General features: G+C 42.2%; 1 protein-coding gene across 2 annotated transcripts in view; it reads left to right on the top strand.

Annotated features, from left to right (window-relative positions):
• Positions 1–15274, top strand: part of frmd3 (FERM domain containing 3) — a 39922-nt gene that overhangs the window by 11375 nt on the left and 13273 nt on the right. For both annotated transcript variants that reach the window (XM_048243862.1, XM_048243861.1), the window contains exons 2-9: positions 1220–1324; positions 2200–2242; positions 3359–3437; positions 7150–7247; positions 9446–9569; positions 10809–10896; positions 12485–12573; positions 12760–12823. In XM_048243862.1, coding sequence (XP_048099819.1) covers positions 1220–1324; positions 2200–2242; positions 3359–3437; positions 7150–7247; positions 9446–9569; positions 10809–10896; positions 12485–12573; positions 12760–12823 — 690 coding nt within the window. The remainder of the gene's footprint in view (positions 1–1219; positions 1325–2199; positions 2243–3358; positions 3438–7149; positions 7248–9445; positions 9570–10808; positions 10897–12484; positions 12574–12759; positions 12824–15274) is intronic.

The following is a 15274-nucleotide window of genomic DNA, read 5'->3' as shown; positions in this document are numbered from 1 at the left end:
CACTACACACTCTTCCCCATTGATACACTCACACACTACACACTACACACTCTTCCCCATTGATACACTCACACACTACACAAGCTTCCCCATTGATACACTCACACACTTTTCCCCCCATTGATACTTCCACACACTACACACTACACACTACCCCCCACACACTCACTACTCACACATTCTTCCCATTGATACACCTTCACACACCACACACTACACAAGCTTCCCCATTGATACACTCACACACTACACACTTCACACTCTTCCCCATTGATACACTCACACACTACACACTACACACTCTTCCCCATTGATACACTCACACACTACACACTTCCTTTCCCATTGATACACTCACACACTATACCTTACACACTAAACACTCTCCCACTGATACACTCACACACTACACACACACTCTTCCCCATTGATACACTCACACACTATACCTTACACACTAAACACTCTCCCACTGACACACTACACACTCTTTCCCATTGATACACTCACACACTATACCTTACACACTAAACACTCTCCCACTGATACACTACACACTACACACTCTTCCCCATTGATACACTCACACACTATACCTTACACACTAAACACTCTCCCACTGATACACTACACACTACACACTCTTCCCCATTGATACACTCACACACTATACCTTACACACTAAACACTCTCCCACTGATACACTACACACTACACACTCTTCCCCATTGATACACTCACACACTATACCTTACACACTAAACACTCTCCCACTGATACTACAAACTACGCACACTCCAAACACTCCCATTAACACTCACACTACAATCTACACACTCCAAACACTTCCAGTACAGTAACGTGCATGCTACAAAGTACACACTCCTATTAACACACACTACAAACTACACACTCCAAACACTTCCATTAACACTCACACTACAAACACTCCCACTGTCACTCATGTGGACTCATGTGAGTAAGTATGTGATTGTACACCATTTGCCATCCAACTGTTTGTACTCGTTCTGTGATAATGATGGCAAAAGGGATGATGATCATGATGATAACAATATTGCTGCTGCTGCTGCTGCTGATGATGATGATGGCGATGATGGCAATGCTACTGGTGATGAAGAGTCACATTGGATAGAGTAATAATGAGAATCTTGATGTGAGTGAAGATGTTGGAACAAGATGTGTTTTTCTTTTCTTTCAGAGGGAAACTAAAGGGCAGTTCCTACTGGACCATGTCTGCAACCACTACAATCTCATGGAGAGGGACTACTTCGGCATCAGATATGTGGATCCAGAGAAACAGAGAGTATGTCATATCTACTGATCTGTCTGTCCTTCACACTTAAACACAGACCTAGTACCTATATCTCACATAAAGACGCATGAAGAGAACATGCGCTGATACACATGATACCATCATGTGTGTGACGCATGTGTTAGATTTCCTTGGGCATTCTCACCCACTGCCCTCCACAACAACTTGTGTTCCAGCAATGTGAATCCTGGGGTCTGTGTGCTGATGGCTACTGGCCTGTGTTTGGGGGTCTGGTGGTTCTCTATAAAATATAGCTTGCATTCTATATTCTGACAGTTCTTGCTTTTCATATAACAGGTTACCATGACAACCACTCCTTGTGTACTGCGGTGGGTGTGTGTGTGTGTGTGTGTGTGTGTGTGTGTGTGTGTAAGATGTCTCTGCACTTAGAATGTTAGAGTAGAATGTTACCCAGCAGCTCAGCAGTGAATTATTATGCAATGCAGTGAATGCAAGTATGTTGTCATATTCATATTTGTATGAATCTGCGCGATTAGTGAACACACACATACATACACACACACACGCACACACGCATGCACACATGCAAACACACACACACACACACACACACACACACACACACACACACACACACACACACACACACACACACACACTCACATTTGCATACATGTGTTTTAAGTGTACCTCACGCTGGCCACATGTTTTTACATAATTGTGTGTCCTGCTATTTCTCCTCTCATCTTTTCCTTTCTCTGTGTGCGCTGTTGCTCGTGTGTGTGTGTGTGTGTGTGTGTGTGTGTGTGTGTGTGTGTGTGTGTGTGTGTGTGTGTGTGTGTGTGTGTGTATGTCTGTGTGTGTGTTTGCATGTGTGCATGCGTGTGTGTTTCTCTCTTTTGCAGCACTGGCTGGATCCCAGTAAACCGGTAGTGAGGCAAATGAAATGTAAGTGTCCTCCTGACATCACCCGTTCATGACTCTGTCTCTCGGTTTTTGTTATGGTCTCTTCCCACACACATACACACTCTCTCAATCTTTAAATATATTTTTATTCAGCTCTTGAGAATGATTGCATCTTGAAATTCTTGTGTAATATTGAACACATCTGAATATTCTGACGATGTAGGACAGGTCCTGGACATCTTATGGTCTCAGCTTTGCTTTCACTATCTCTTTATTGGCTGTTTTTGTTTTTTTACCTCTGCTGTTGATATGGTGACAGTGATGATGGAGAATTGTGACTTGAGTAGATTAGCATGTCTCATTCTCTCTTATGTTCCATGAGGCTCCATCTCTCCACCCTGAGCTGAAATGAAGAGCCCATTAAGGCCCTCGGTGTGAGAGTGGCAGAGATGATGGGAGAGAGAGAATAGGAGAGAGAGGAGAAAGAGATGGAGATTGGAAGAGAATGTTTTAGTTGGTATGGGGGCTTTAGGCATTGAAGAATCACCCTGTCATTTGAAGATAAGATGAGTGGTGTGTGTTTGTGTGTGTTTTGTGTGTGTGTGTGTGTGTGTGTGTGTGTGTGTGTGTGTGTGTGTGTGAGAGAGAGAGAGAGAGAGAGAGAGAGTTCATGTGCTGGGTTGTGTTTATGTAGTGTCTCAGAGAGAATGTTAATGTGATAGAGGGCCTGGGGGCTTAGATGTAAGCTTCTCAGCTTGTTTATTATAAAGTACTGTGACTTTGTGTGTGTGTGTGTGTGTGAGAGAGAGAGAGAGAGAGAGAGAGAGAGAGAGAGAGAGAGAGAGACACACACACACACCATGACTCCTTCCCTCTGGTGGGGTTGGGCCTGCTGGGTCTCAGTTTTAATGTCACTCCGTTTTATCTCAAACACACTCATCTGTCTCTCCTCAGTCCCACGCTCTCTGGAAGATTTCAGTGTATTATGCCAAAACTTTTTATCTTTTTCCTCTTCATTTTTGTCCTATATTCTGACATTGTGTGTGTGTGTGTGTGTGTGTGTGTGTGTATGTGTGTGTGTGTGTGTGTGTGTGCGTGTGTCCGTGTGTGTGCATATGTATGTGTTTCTGTGTGTGTGGGTGTGTATTTGATGTGCAGCTCAGCAGCCATATACCATGTGCTTCAGAGTAAAGTTCTACCCCCAGGAGCCAATCAAGATCAAGGAGGAGCTGACGAGGTAAAGTCTGAATGATTCCTATTGGCTGACCTGACAGAGCATTTCCTTATGTAATCCAATGTCTTTGAGACGCTGGCGGCAACTTCTCGTCAGACAGGACTTCTCTCATCGCTCGTGTGAAATCTTTGCCTTTGCTGACAAACAAGAGTAGCTATCTTCTGTAAACACTGATCTTGGTCTTTGCTCGCTCTGAAGGGGATTCATGTCCATTTCTCCCATCTCTTGTTTTTGTCACCTCAGGTAGTCCACAGGCACAATGTGATTAGAGGACAAGTATGGGTTCATTTAGTTATATATGGATGAGCAATGACTCTATATCTACAGTCATTGTGTATGAGTGAATGATGGATTAAAGGTGCTATGTGTAGTTTTTTGTCAGTTTAAAACATTCAAAGAAATGACCAAGAAATAGCAATAGAATGTGAAGCAAGTAATCGTTTTGACATAATGTACAAAACGCCTGTTAGGTTGTGGGCCTGCCCGCCTTCTATATGCTCTGTGTTGCCCAGATGTCCTCATAAGTTCGCATGCAAACCAGCTAGTGCTGGGCCAGCTCTCTTAAAACAGCACTTGTGTTGCGTTGTGTTGTGTGGTGCTATATTGAATGCAATGCAAGTCAGTGGAAGAGTACCATGTGGCTGCGTTCAAGACAAATCAAATCCTACAGCATTGCACATAGCCCCTTTAAGTTTGTCAGCTTACAAGTAAATTAGGCAGGTAGTACACTGATGAATGAAGGGCTAACTTCACCAGTGACTTCAAATTAAAAACAGATAAATCATCAATCAGAGAGTGACATACACTACCATTGAATTTGCCAAGACATTAAGCAAATGTCACTTTTGAGTAAAGCTGTTATTATACTGAAATAATGACCCAAATAGCACTATTCAGAAAAATAATTAGCTTTTTGTATGCATGGAAAGATTATGGACTCTTCAACCACATCCACATGCCCTGGTCATGCCAGTAATATGGATCTGCTCTCTCTCGTCCCTCAGCAGTATTTATTCAGTACCTCAGCACAGCAGTATATTCACTTTATCTGTGCCTGAGCTCATCTGCTAAATCTCCTCTCATCCAGCATTCATACATATCAGTAGTATATCTCATCCTGCTGTGTGGATTGTGTGCATTTATGAGTGTGTGTGTGTGTGTGTGTGTGTGTGTGAGAGAGAGAGAGAGAGAGAGAGAGAATGTTTTAAAAACTTAAATCTCCCCATGTGCTATTTTTCTGTGTTGTACGTACACATACACACACACACACACACACACACACACACACACACACACACACGCACTCTGTTGGTTGGATCATCCCTTCTTCTGACTCAAGGCAGCCTCTTTCATCTTGCTGTAATTGGAATTTTGATATGCACTTTTGAAAGCTTCTGCTGAAGTGCATGAAACTATTTTTACAGTTTTGCATCAAAGATACTTTGCTGTTTGAGTTCACATTTTTCTATTGACTTTGTGGCTTTGACATGTGAAGGAAAGTACTGCCACTAAAGGCCTGAGACTTTTAGCACTTAAGTTTCTCACTAAACCTAGTTGAGGTTATTGATTTTGGGTGAAAGGAAATGTGAAATTGCATAGATATTGTGCATATTGTGAAGCACAATGGTCTTTGCTGTGAGTAGAGAATAACTCTTCAAAAACTCTTGAAATATGTCAGGAAGGAGGTTAGGACAGATGTATGGTATGGGTAGGTTAGGATACATGTCAGTACCAGAGCACCAGATATGTATGGCCTCTAAAGGTATATCTGTCTCCCGTTGATGCAGACTGTACATACTGTATACCATCTTCAGTGCAGACTCCTCTGGACTCACCAATAGAGACAGCATGGTGGACTCTCCTTTTTAAGAGGAAAGAAACTTCTCAGAGAAGTGCCATATCTATGTAGTTTACAATTTAGCATTGTAGCAATCTGGACGTAATCTGATACTAAGTTTTTAAACAAAGGCCTCCATTTTATTGTTGTTGCCCTTCTACTATTACTTCTTCAACATCATCATCATCTTTCTCCTCCTCCTCCTCCTCATTCAGTTCTTTATTTGCATTGCTGTGAATTCATACAGTGAATTGGGAATGCATGTGTACACACAGCAGCTTTCCTTCTCTCCCTCAGTGCTGAAGTATCATTGGGTCATTTTCAGTTGTTTCCTTGGTGACCAAGGCAGAGGAGTAGCATTGCCGTGTATATCAATCCAATGAAGACTCGTTCTCTCACGGGTAGAATATGGGGATACAGAATTATAGCCTGCACCCTAAAGCCACCATTGCACACTTAAGTGCTGATGCCTGGCCTCTGTGTGTGCCCATTCCCCCAGTGGTTATGTTTCTATGTGCCCCCCTCTCGCCCCTATTCCAAATGCCAGGACACTGTGTGACTAAGTCATCCGGCCCACTCTCCCAGCGGGAGGTGTGTTTGCCAGAAAAACTGAGAACGCTCACATTCCTTTTTTCATCTCAGCTCCACCCTCTTCTTATTTATCAATACAGTATATCCATCCATCAATCCATAAATATATCTATCTATCTATTTATCTTTTTATCTATCTATCAACCTTCTGTAGAAAGAGAGGGGTAAACTGGATGAAATGTTCAGTGGATGTATTTTAAGTGCTAACATCCTGTAAGGCAGGTGAAAGCAAGGCATGATATAGCTGAGCAGCAGAGAGAGGGAAGAGCTTTTCCTGTAAAAGCCGTCTGGCGATGTTGTGGGAGAACAAGGGAAGCAGGGCAACTCTCTCCCTCTATAATTTATGCCCAGAACAGCGAAAACAGGAGACTGCACCAGGAGAAGCAGGGATCATTCTCTATTTAAGTGCACAGCATTAGCAGACATTTTTTGGTCGAAACAGCTATTATTCTTTAAACTGTTCTCATATAAGAAACTATTTCATACACATTTCAGACGTTGGTATTTTTTTGGAGAGAAAGACCAAATAAAAAATAATAGAATATAGACAAATATATACTTGTAAATGCTGCATTGTTTGGATTTCTTTGATTATATATTGAGTAAATTATCTCATGACTCTCAATTAGTCATGTCATCTCTATGGATATACAGTCTACACATTTCCCCTTGATTTTAGCTTCTAATTTACTGGGGCTTTTAAACAGTTTACTTATCAGCATTATGTAACAGATGCGTTAAAAAAAAAAAAAAACACTAGCCCATCACTGGTCTTATAAGTGTAGTCTGCAGCTGAAGGAGCAAATTATAGTATTATCTCTGTCAACGTAACTCTGTAATACCATCACCATAGAAACAGATCTTTGTGGTAGCTGTCACCACGGTAACAGTTCTCTCTGTGGTTGAAGTCATCGCTATGGTAACCTCCTGAGCAGACTCAAAGACTCTTATTTGCTGATGGATGAAAACATGTTTTATATTTTTGGGGAAAATATTGATGATGATCACACTTACAAGGACAACAACACACAATGTGTTCATAGTGTTTTTTTTTTGTTTGTTTGTTTTTTCAAATAAGATTAAACTGTTTTGGGGAAAAGCCTTTTATTAATGTATCATATCAGCATGTTGGTGCCATCTGTCTCTTTTCTGAAGGCAAGAAGGTGTATCTACTATGTTACAGTGTATCTTGACAATATTAATTAATTAAATGTTCGGCTTATCACAAATAAGAAATGTTTTCATGCTCAGATCCTGTTTATTGTAACCTCAACTGTGTATGCTTAGGTACCTCCTGTACCTGCAGACCAAGAGGGATATTTACCATGGTCGTTTGCTGTGTCCGTTTGCTGATGCGGCATACCTTGGAGCATGTATTGTGCAGGGTGAGTGTGTGTTTGTGTTTTTGTGAATGTGTTTGTGTTTTTGTATGTCCACATTGATGTACATGAGTGTGGGGGCTAATGTATTGCACATTTGGAAATAAGAGCTATGGATTCCTCTAGATGTATAGAAAAATGTGAATTCACACAGATTTCACTCAGTTGTTCTATACACAAGGTCAAATGAAGTCAGTTTAGATAAGAGTGTAAAGTGGACATCAAGTTATATATAAGAATAGTTTGCTTAATTTTTAATGTAATCTTGCTTAATTTTTTAATGTAATCTTAACAAAACCTCAATGCACTTAGTCATTTACATCAGCTTGTATCACATCACTTGTATCAGCATATTTATTGACATTCATAGACTTATCACACTAACAATCAGGGCCTGAAAACAGAATGATTTTCATTTTGGTTCGTTCTGAGCGAAAACATTATTTTCCAGTGTTCCAAGGCCTCTCCTCTAAATGGTAACTGGTTAGAATGTTCTAGAAGAACAGTTAATAATGTTCCTTTAAAAATGACATTGTCTTTACAAATTGATTTATGGCCGGTGGCACAATAATACATAACCTTTTTTTGCCCAACAGCCTTCAATCTTAAATCAAAGCACATTCAATATCAAAGCTAACTGTTAAAAACACTGTGCTTGAATTCAGGTGTGGGGCAAGATTTGAAAGTAGGCAAGTAGGCCTATGCTATTACTGTAGATCTTAAAAAATGTCTGATAGCTTAACTTCAGGCACAGAAAATGTCCTTGCTTTAAGCCCTTTAGTAGCCTAACCAATGTGTGGTGCTACCAACTGCATGGCAAGCCTATAGATATTTTCCTAGCGTCTCTGGTAGCCTATGCTATTTTACACAATGTTTCAGTAATTTAGGCTACATACTTGGAAAAGGCAGTTAGATAGTATTGGATATGAAAATCCTTTTTATCAACTAGTATACAAGGGAGACGCTGATTCATAAAATCTGACTAAATTCACCCTATAAGGCAGTGGTTCTTAAACCATTTGTCTGGCGATCCCCCCAAAAAACATGGACCAAGTCTCGCGACCCCCTTCTCTCTAACCGGTGGAATTTGGTTTCGAAATGTTATGAGATGGGCATTGGAAGCAGAGACAGAAAATGTCTTATCTCATAGGTAGGCTACATGTATGTCAACATCAAAGGCATTATGTCAATGGCAGCCTTTGACTAAAAACCTTTACAAAAATGTCTTTAATCCAGACTGCAAAGGATTTCGCGACCACTCCAATATTTTTGGCGACCACCATGGGGGTCCCGACCCCCAGTTTGAGAACCACTGCTATAAGGGGTCTGGGGAACGCTGTGTGGGCAGGTGACTTTCCAAGCCTATGGAGTTTTGAATAATATTCAAACAAAGGTTAATCTGAAAGATAAATACCATTATTAACCAGTTATTTAAAATTGAAAATAACATTTTCACTCCGGAACAAGTGAAATTGGTTTTGTTCCCGTTTTTTAGATACGTTCATCCAAAAATTGTGTTTGTGTCCGGTTTTTGTTCTTTGAAACGTTTCTAAATGGTGACAATTATATTTTATCTTATTTTTCCCTTTGTTTATTTATTTGTCTACATTAATATTAATACTACACAGTCCTTTAAGTCAGAGGACTAAGCATTTCCCTACATGATATTGTACTATTATTATTTGGAGTCATCTGTCATTTTTACAGTAGTGTGTTTAAATTGGTATTAGGTCATTTGAATTCCTCTGATTGGAGGTTGGTAGGTTTGCTGGCACTCAGTCTTAAGACAGATCTCAGAATGTCAAACTATTAGAAAATCACTCAGAACCGATGAGTTACAGTATGAGGTAGAGTGGTTCTTTGTGTCCCAGAGACAGGATGGGGCTGTAATTCGGTCTGTGACTCATCGCTGCTGTCCACTCATGGCCAAGTCTTATCCATTATCAGTTTGACCACTCAGATGAGCATGACGGGACAAATTTCCCTTGTTAGGTTGCTAATTAAGTGAGCATTTAGAGTGGCTCATTACTGAGCGGTAACCAGGCTAATTATGAAACGCTAGCAAGGGGCACACCTCTCTCCCTCTCTCTCTACTCTCTCTCCCTTTCTGTCTCTAATCTCTCTCCCTCTCTCTGTCTAATCTCTCTCTCTTTCTCTCCTTTCCCACCTCTCTTTTCTTCCATCCTTTTCTCCTCTCCACACAGCTGAGTTGGGTGACCATGACGCAGATGAGCACCCAGAGGACTACATCAGTGACTTCAAGCTCTTCCCCAAACAGACCCTGAAGCTGGAGAGGAAAATCATGGAGCTCCACAGGAATGAGTTGAGGTGAGGGAACCCAGCAGTTAGAGCCACACCCAACGAGCCGGTAAACAACTAAGACACAGGGCCCTAACTATAAAGGTGAGACACAGTCATCCCCACAGGCCTAACTCCTGACCAAAGGTGACTTGTAAGTGCAACAAATGATCTGTTTCCTTCTACAAACTTTAACCATGACCTCAACTGAGACCAGATTTGAGACTGATTTGTAAGTTGGCACATTCTAAATACTGCAGGCCTGACAGCCCATGCATATACAGCTTGATAGCTGGCAGGTATGTGTAGATTAAAGACAAATACTATGTTTTGTTTGTGTGTGTGTGTGTGTGTTTGTATGAGAGAGAGAGAGAGAGAGAGAGAGAGATAGAGAGAGAGAGAGAGAGAGGGAGAGAGAGAGAGAGAGAGAGAGAGAGAGAGAGGGAGGGAGAGGGAGAGAGGGAGAGAGAGAGAGAGAGAGAGAGAGAGAGGGAGAGAGAGAGGGAGAGAGGGAGAGAGAGAGAAGAGAGAGAGAGAAGTAGAGAGAGAGAGGGAGAGGGGAGAGAGAGAAAGAGAGAGAGAGAGGGAGAGAGGAGAGAGAGAGAGAGAGAGAGAGAGGGAGAGAGAGAGAGAGAGAGGGATCATTATGATATTGGGTTTCAGAGCCGGTTTACGTCACCATGGCTTATCCAGTGTCACTTTGGGAGTGTGCTTTGGGAGTGTGCTTTGGGAGTGTGCTTTGGGAGTGTGCTTTGGGAGTGTGCTTTGGGAGTGTGCTTCTTTGGGAGGTGCTTTGGGAGTGTGCTTTGGGAGTGTGCTTTGGGAGTGTGCTTTGGGAGTGTGCTTTGGGAGTGTGCTTTGGGAGTGTGCTTTGGGAGTGTCACTTTGGGAGTGTGCTTTGGGAGTGTGCTTTGGGAGTGTGCTTTGGGAGTGTGCTTGACAGCTCTTTAAATAACATCAGTAAATACTGTGAGAACAGGAGTGCAGAGCAGCCTGACGCTCCAGAGTAGTCACTATCATTTCCATCTTCTGTGCATCTCTGTGTTGCACCAAAAGGAAATATTGCTGACTTAAAGACACCCTCGAGATACTTAGTCAATTCTTTGTTCCATTTTAGTTTGTTAAAGAATGTATTTCCAGTTAGCTCACCATGCATATTTATGTAGACTTTATGATCCTAAGAGTTGTTCTGGTTCCTCCTCTTGAGTATGGTCTTAAGACGCTGTGTTTGTCACGTGTGTGTGTGTGTATGTGTCCCCCCCCGAGCAGAGGACTTAGTGCTGCCATGGCTGAGCTCAACCTCCTCCAGAGGGCACACACACTTGACACATACGGAGTGGATCCACACCCCTGCAAGGTACGCCACACCTGCTCCAGCGTGAGGAGAGTGTGCCTGGAGGGGATAAATTGTGAATTTTCCGTACATGGATTAAGCCTAGTCCGAAACCTTCAATGGAAATCTCATTTAGTCTAGTACTAGGCTCAATCCATGTGCGTGAAACTGGCTGTTTTAGCATTTAGTAGAAAACTGTAATACTGCCTGTGCCATGACTGCACCAGCCCAAAGACATATTTTCCTCAAGGGAACCCAAAACACCAACGAACAATGCACTAATGGTTGACCATACCATAAATTGTTGCACTATATCATGAACATGAGCGTGAACCATTTTAAAGCTCCTCATCCAGTAGTTGTTATTGATCCACTGCTGGTGAGATTGGCCTGACCACACATTCTTTCTGTCGTCCGTTCTGTCTCAGACTGGGTTTGCATGACCACATAAAGCTGAGAGAGAACCAAATCACTTGTGAGTGTTAACATACTTGGCCAAAAAACTGCTATTCTGATTCTGATTAAGATGATCCGAGCGAATACTTAATCTGTTATGTTAGCACACACCCATATCTGTGCCTCAAAGGCCTGTCCTTATTTGAGGGACTCGTTAGAGACGCGATCCCTGTGTCTTGCCAGAGACTGCCTGGCCCTGTGTCTCAACTCTCAGGCATATTTAAGATGAGTGTGAAAAGGGAGCTCTTCTGGGAATTTGATAGACTGCGTTCTACTTTTTGGCCAGCATACACAGCAATGCTTAGTACCCTTGCACCTGCCAAGTATCCAACACTTAGTGTGATTGTGTCCGGCTGCCTCTTTTATTTGAAGTGTGTAAACAACATAGGTATTGTAATGAGTTTGCTCATTATAGACCGTTTCAATCTGTTCCTAGAGGGTTTCCATTCAAAACCAACGCAGATACTTTGAAATGAAAATGAATCAGACGTTTGCGTAATGCCGTACAAAATGTTGACTCTAAAACTTGTTTTTTACATTTTTGTTTGTCCCCAAGTTACCTTTAGCTCAATGTTCTGTCAGTGCCACCTGTTTATGCAGTTGAATAGATCTATAGATGTCTTTGCATCTCTGACACATGTTTGCGCATGTACACACACACACACACACACAGACTATTCTTTACTCCCTGTCAGTTCCTTCCCCACCTTTCTCAAGTAGACTATTGTTTAGTCCTCACTTGGTTCCTGTCTCTCCCACATGCATCTCACTTCATCTCCCAGAGGCCCTCAGATGCACATGAAGTAGTCCATCCCCATTTATACTCCACCTTTTGTCTCCACATATCCTTGAACACCCATGCACATCCTCTTGTTCCCCTATGCTCTCTATTTTGCTCTCCTTCTCTCCTCCTTTTTCTCTCTCACCATCTCTTTCTCTCCATCCCCATCTCTCTCTCTCTCACACTCTCTCTCACTCTCTCACAGACACACACACACACACACAAAACTGTTTTGTTCAGGCTTTTGACTTCTGAAGTTTACAAGCTTCAGCAATCCCCACATTCTCTTGTCTTCACAAATGACCCTCTGCTAAAGGTTCTGTTTGTCCTCACACATCTCTCCCCCGCCACACCATGTCCGTCTTTGTGCTTTAGGATTTCACAGGAGCCACTGCCTTCCTTGGATTCACTGCCCGAGGCTTTGTGGTCTTTCAGGGGAACAAGCGCATTCACCTGCTCAAATGGTAACCTCCCAACTCAATCCTCCAAATGTGTGTGTGTGTATGTGTGTGTTTGTGTTTGTGTTTGTGTGCGTGTGTCTGTTTCTGTGTCTGTGTCTGTGTGTGTATATGTGTGTGTGTGAACTTGTTCATGTGTATGTGTGGCAGAACGTGATGATTTTTTTTGTGTGTTTGTGCGGTATATTTCAGGGCTGATGTCAACAAACTCAAGTTTGAGGGGAAGACGTTTTATGTGATTGGTCTGCAAAAAGAGGTAGGCTGTGTATTGATGCCGATAGTCTCATGCACAATAACTGAGAATGTTTGCATTCTCCAACCAAGTTGTAAGAACAGAACAATACTTGAACAATACTTGCTTATATTCTGTGAAATATTTTAGATTTACTGTACTTTGGCTTTATCTGAGCATGTGTTTTTCAGTGTGCATCCATATGTGTGTGTATTCTTTTATATCCTCCTGATTATGAAAGATTATACACTGCGGTGTGAGTGAGTGAGTGAGTGAGTGAGTGAATGAGTGAGTGTGTGTGTGTGATTTTGAAATGGATCTGTCCTCAGCCCTGTGTGCGTATGTGGGTGTGTGAGGAAAGGCACAGATGTCTCTCCATGGTAACTGCTTATAACTGTTGAATGGCTTTGGTTGCGTCAGTATGCATCCGCGCGCACACACACACACACACACACACACACACACACACACAGACACGCACTGGCCTTCAGAGATCCACTAGCATCAGTGCTCACTAGGCAATTAACTGTTTTACATAAAAAAAAATGTTGGTAGGTTTGACTGATGCCAACCAACATCACAATGCTAACGAGGGCATGGACAGTATCTCCCTGGTGTAAAGCATCCACACAGAGGCCAGTGGTTTCTACAGGAGTTTAAAACGTTATTCTGTCCATTTTGGCAGCAGGACCATGTTTTAGTCAGACCTGTTTGCAGACGCTTCCGTCATGTTCTGCACCATCTCTTCTCTCATTGTCACTGTGGCTGATGGGCGTCAGTGTGCTTCTTACTCAATGTCACATCTGCTTCTGTCTGCTCTCTCTCTCTCCCTTTATTTCTGTTCATCCTTTGTTTACTCTTTCCATCTGTACATCTTCTGTCTCTGGTGAGTAAATGCATATTCTCTCCATATTGCACACATGCTCTTTTCTTTCAGCTTTTCTCTTTCTGTCAAAAATGCTCACATTCAATCAGTCACACACATGCATGCACATACTCAAACTCACACACACACACACACACACACACACACACACAAACCTTCTGTATGTTACAATTCTTTACACACACACACACACACACACACACACACACACACACACACACACACACACACACACACACACACACACACACACACACACACACACACACACACACACATACACACACACATACACCTTCTATATGTTACAATTCTTCACCCCTTTCCTTTCCTCACATGCTGTTCCCCTCTGTTCCCACTGTTCAACTTGTGCCTTGTGTTGTGGCTCCCTGCATCTGATTGGTCAATTTTGCTCTCAATCGTGTTAAATATGTGAGTGTTAATCTGAAATGCTAAAAGCCAGGACTCCCAACCATGAGCACCTCACAAACCCACAGAGGCCTCACAATGCTCCATAAAGCAGCCATAAGACTGCCCGAGACCTCCCATTACCCTCCTGTAGTCAACAGCAACAACATGTTATGCACATCACCATCACATGGCGTCAGAATGACCAGAGGTCTGGGCCATTCACACCAAGAACGATAACTATAACGATAACTATAAGCATAACGATAAAAGGGTCCACACTGACCAACGATAAGCAAAGCCTCTCCTTGTGTTAATGAATGTGATGGCTAAAATGTGATGGGTTCTGATTGGCTGTTAGCTTTTTATCATTCTCAAAATCGCTCTGAAAGGGATCCACAACGATATCGTTCTTCATGACGTTATCGTTATAGTTCATGTGTGAACGCCGCCATTCATATTAACGAGAACGATATTTGTTTAAAGATATCGTTATAGTTATCGTTCTTGGTGTGAACAGCCCTTAACGTGTAAAAAGTAATCATGGAAACCCATATGTGGGGAATATTACAGGAGGGTTTCAGAGCTTTTTGACTTATCTAATTGGTGACCAAGCTGTAAAAACAAAAGGTAAACAATCTATTCTTGTTGGGTATGTGGTGATATTCAAAGATTTTTGCCATCTACAGCTAATGTACTGTGCTGGGACTGAAATTGGTTACAGCAGTAAGTAATACAGGTTATCCTTATATATGAGTTCAACATATGAACACTAACAACATTGGAACATTCCAGTGTATCTGAGATGGTGTGATGTGAATGACGGCATTAACATGTGCTTGTGCAGTGTGTAACACTGTGCTGTGTGACGGTTCTGAAGCTCTCATGGGTACAGCTTCTCTCCCTTGTGAATTTCGCAGAGCTCTGTGTGTGTGTGTGTATGTGCGTGCGTGCGTGGGTGTGTGTATGTGTGTGTGAGAGCGAGAGAGTGATTCTTTTCCCATTGAGTTTTTTAATCTGCTACTGATTAAAAGGATTTCAACCATCTGTTGAGTAGATACAGCAACCGTCTTGGTGTTGGAGGGAGAGCACAATGTTAGCTGTGTGTCAGTAGTTGAGAGAGAGTTAGAGAGAGTTTGTTCTTTATTAGAGAGTTAACATTTATCATCTCAGGTGTCTGT

This window comes from Alosa alosa, chromosome 5, assembly GCF_017589495.1.
Source record: "Alosa alosa isolate M-15738 ecotype Scorff River chromosome 5, AALO_Geno_1.1, whole genome shotgun sequence".
In the NCBI taxonomy this organism is placed as follows: domain Eukaryota; kingdom Metazoa; phylum Chordata; class Actinopteri; order Clupeiformes; family Clupeidae; genus Alosa; species Alosa alosa.
Note: the sequence above shows the minus strand (reverse complement) of the source record. Positions and strands in the feature narration are given on the sequence as shown.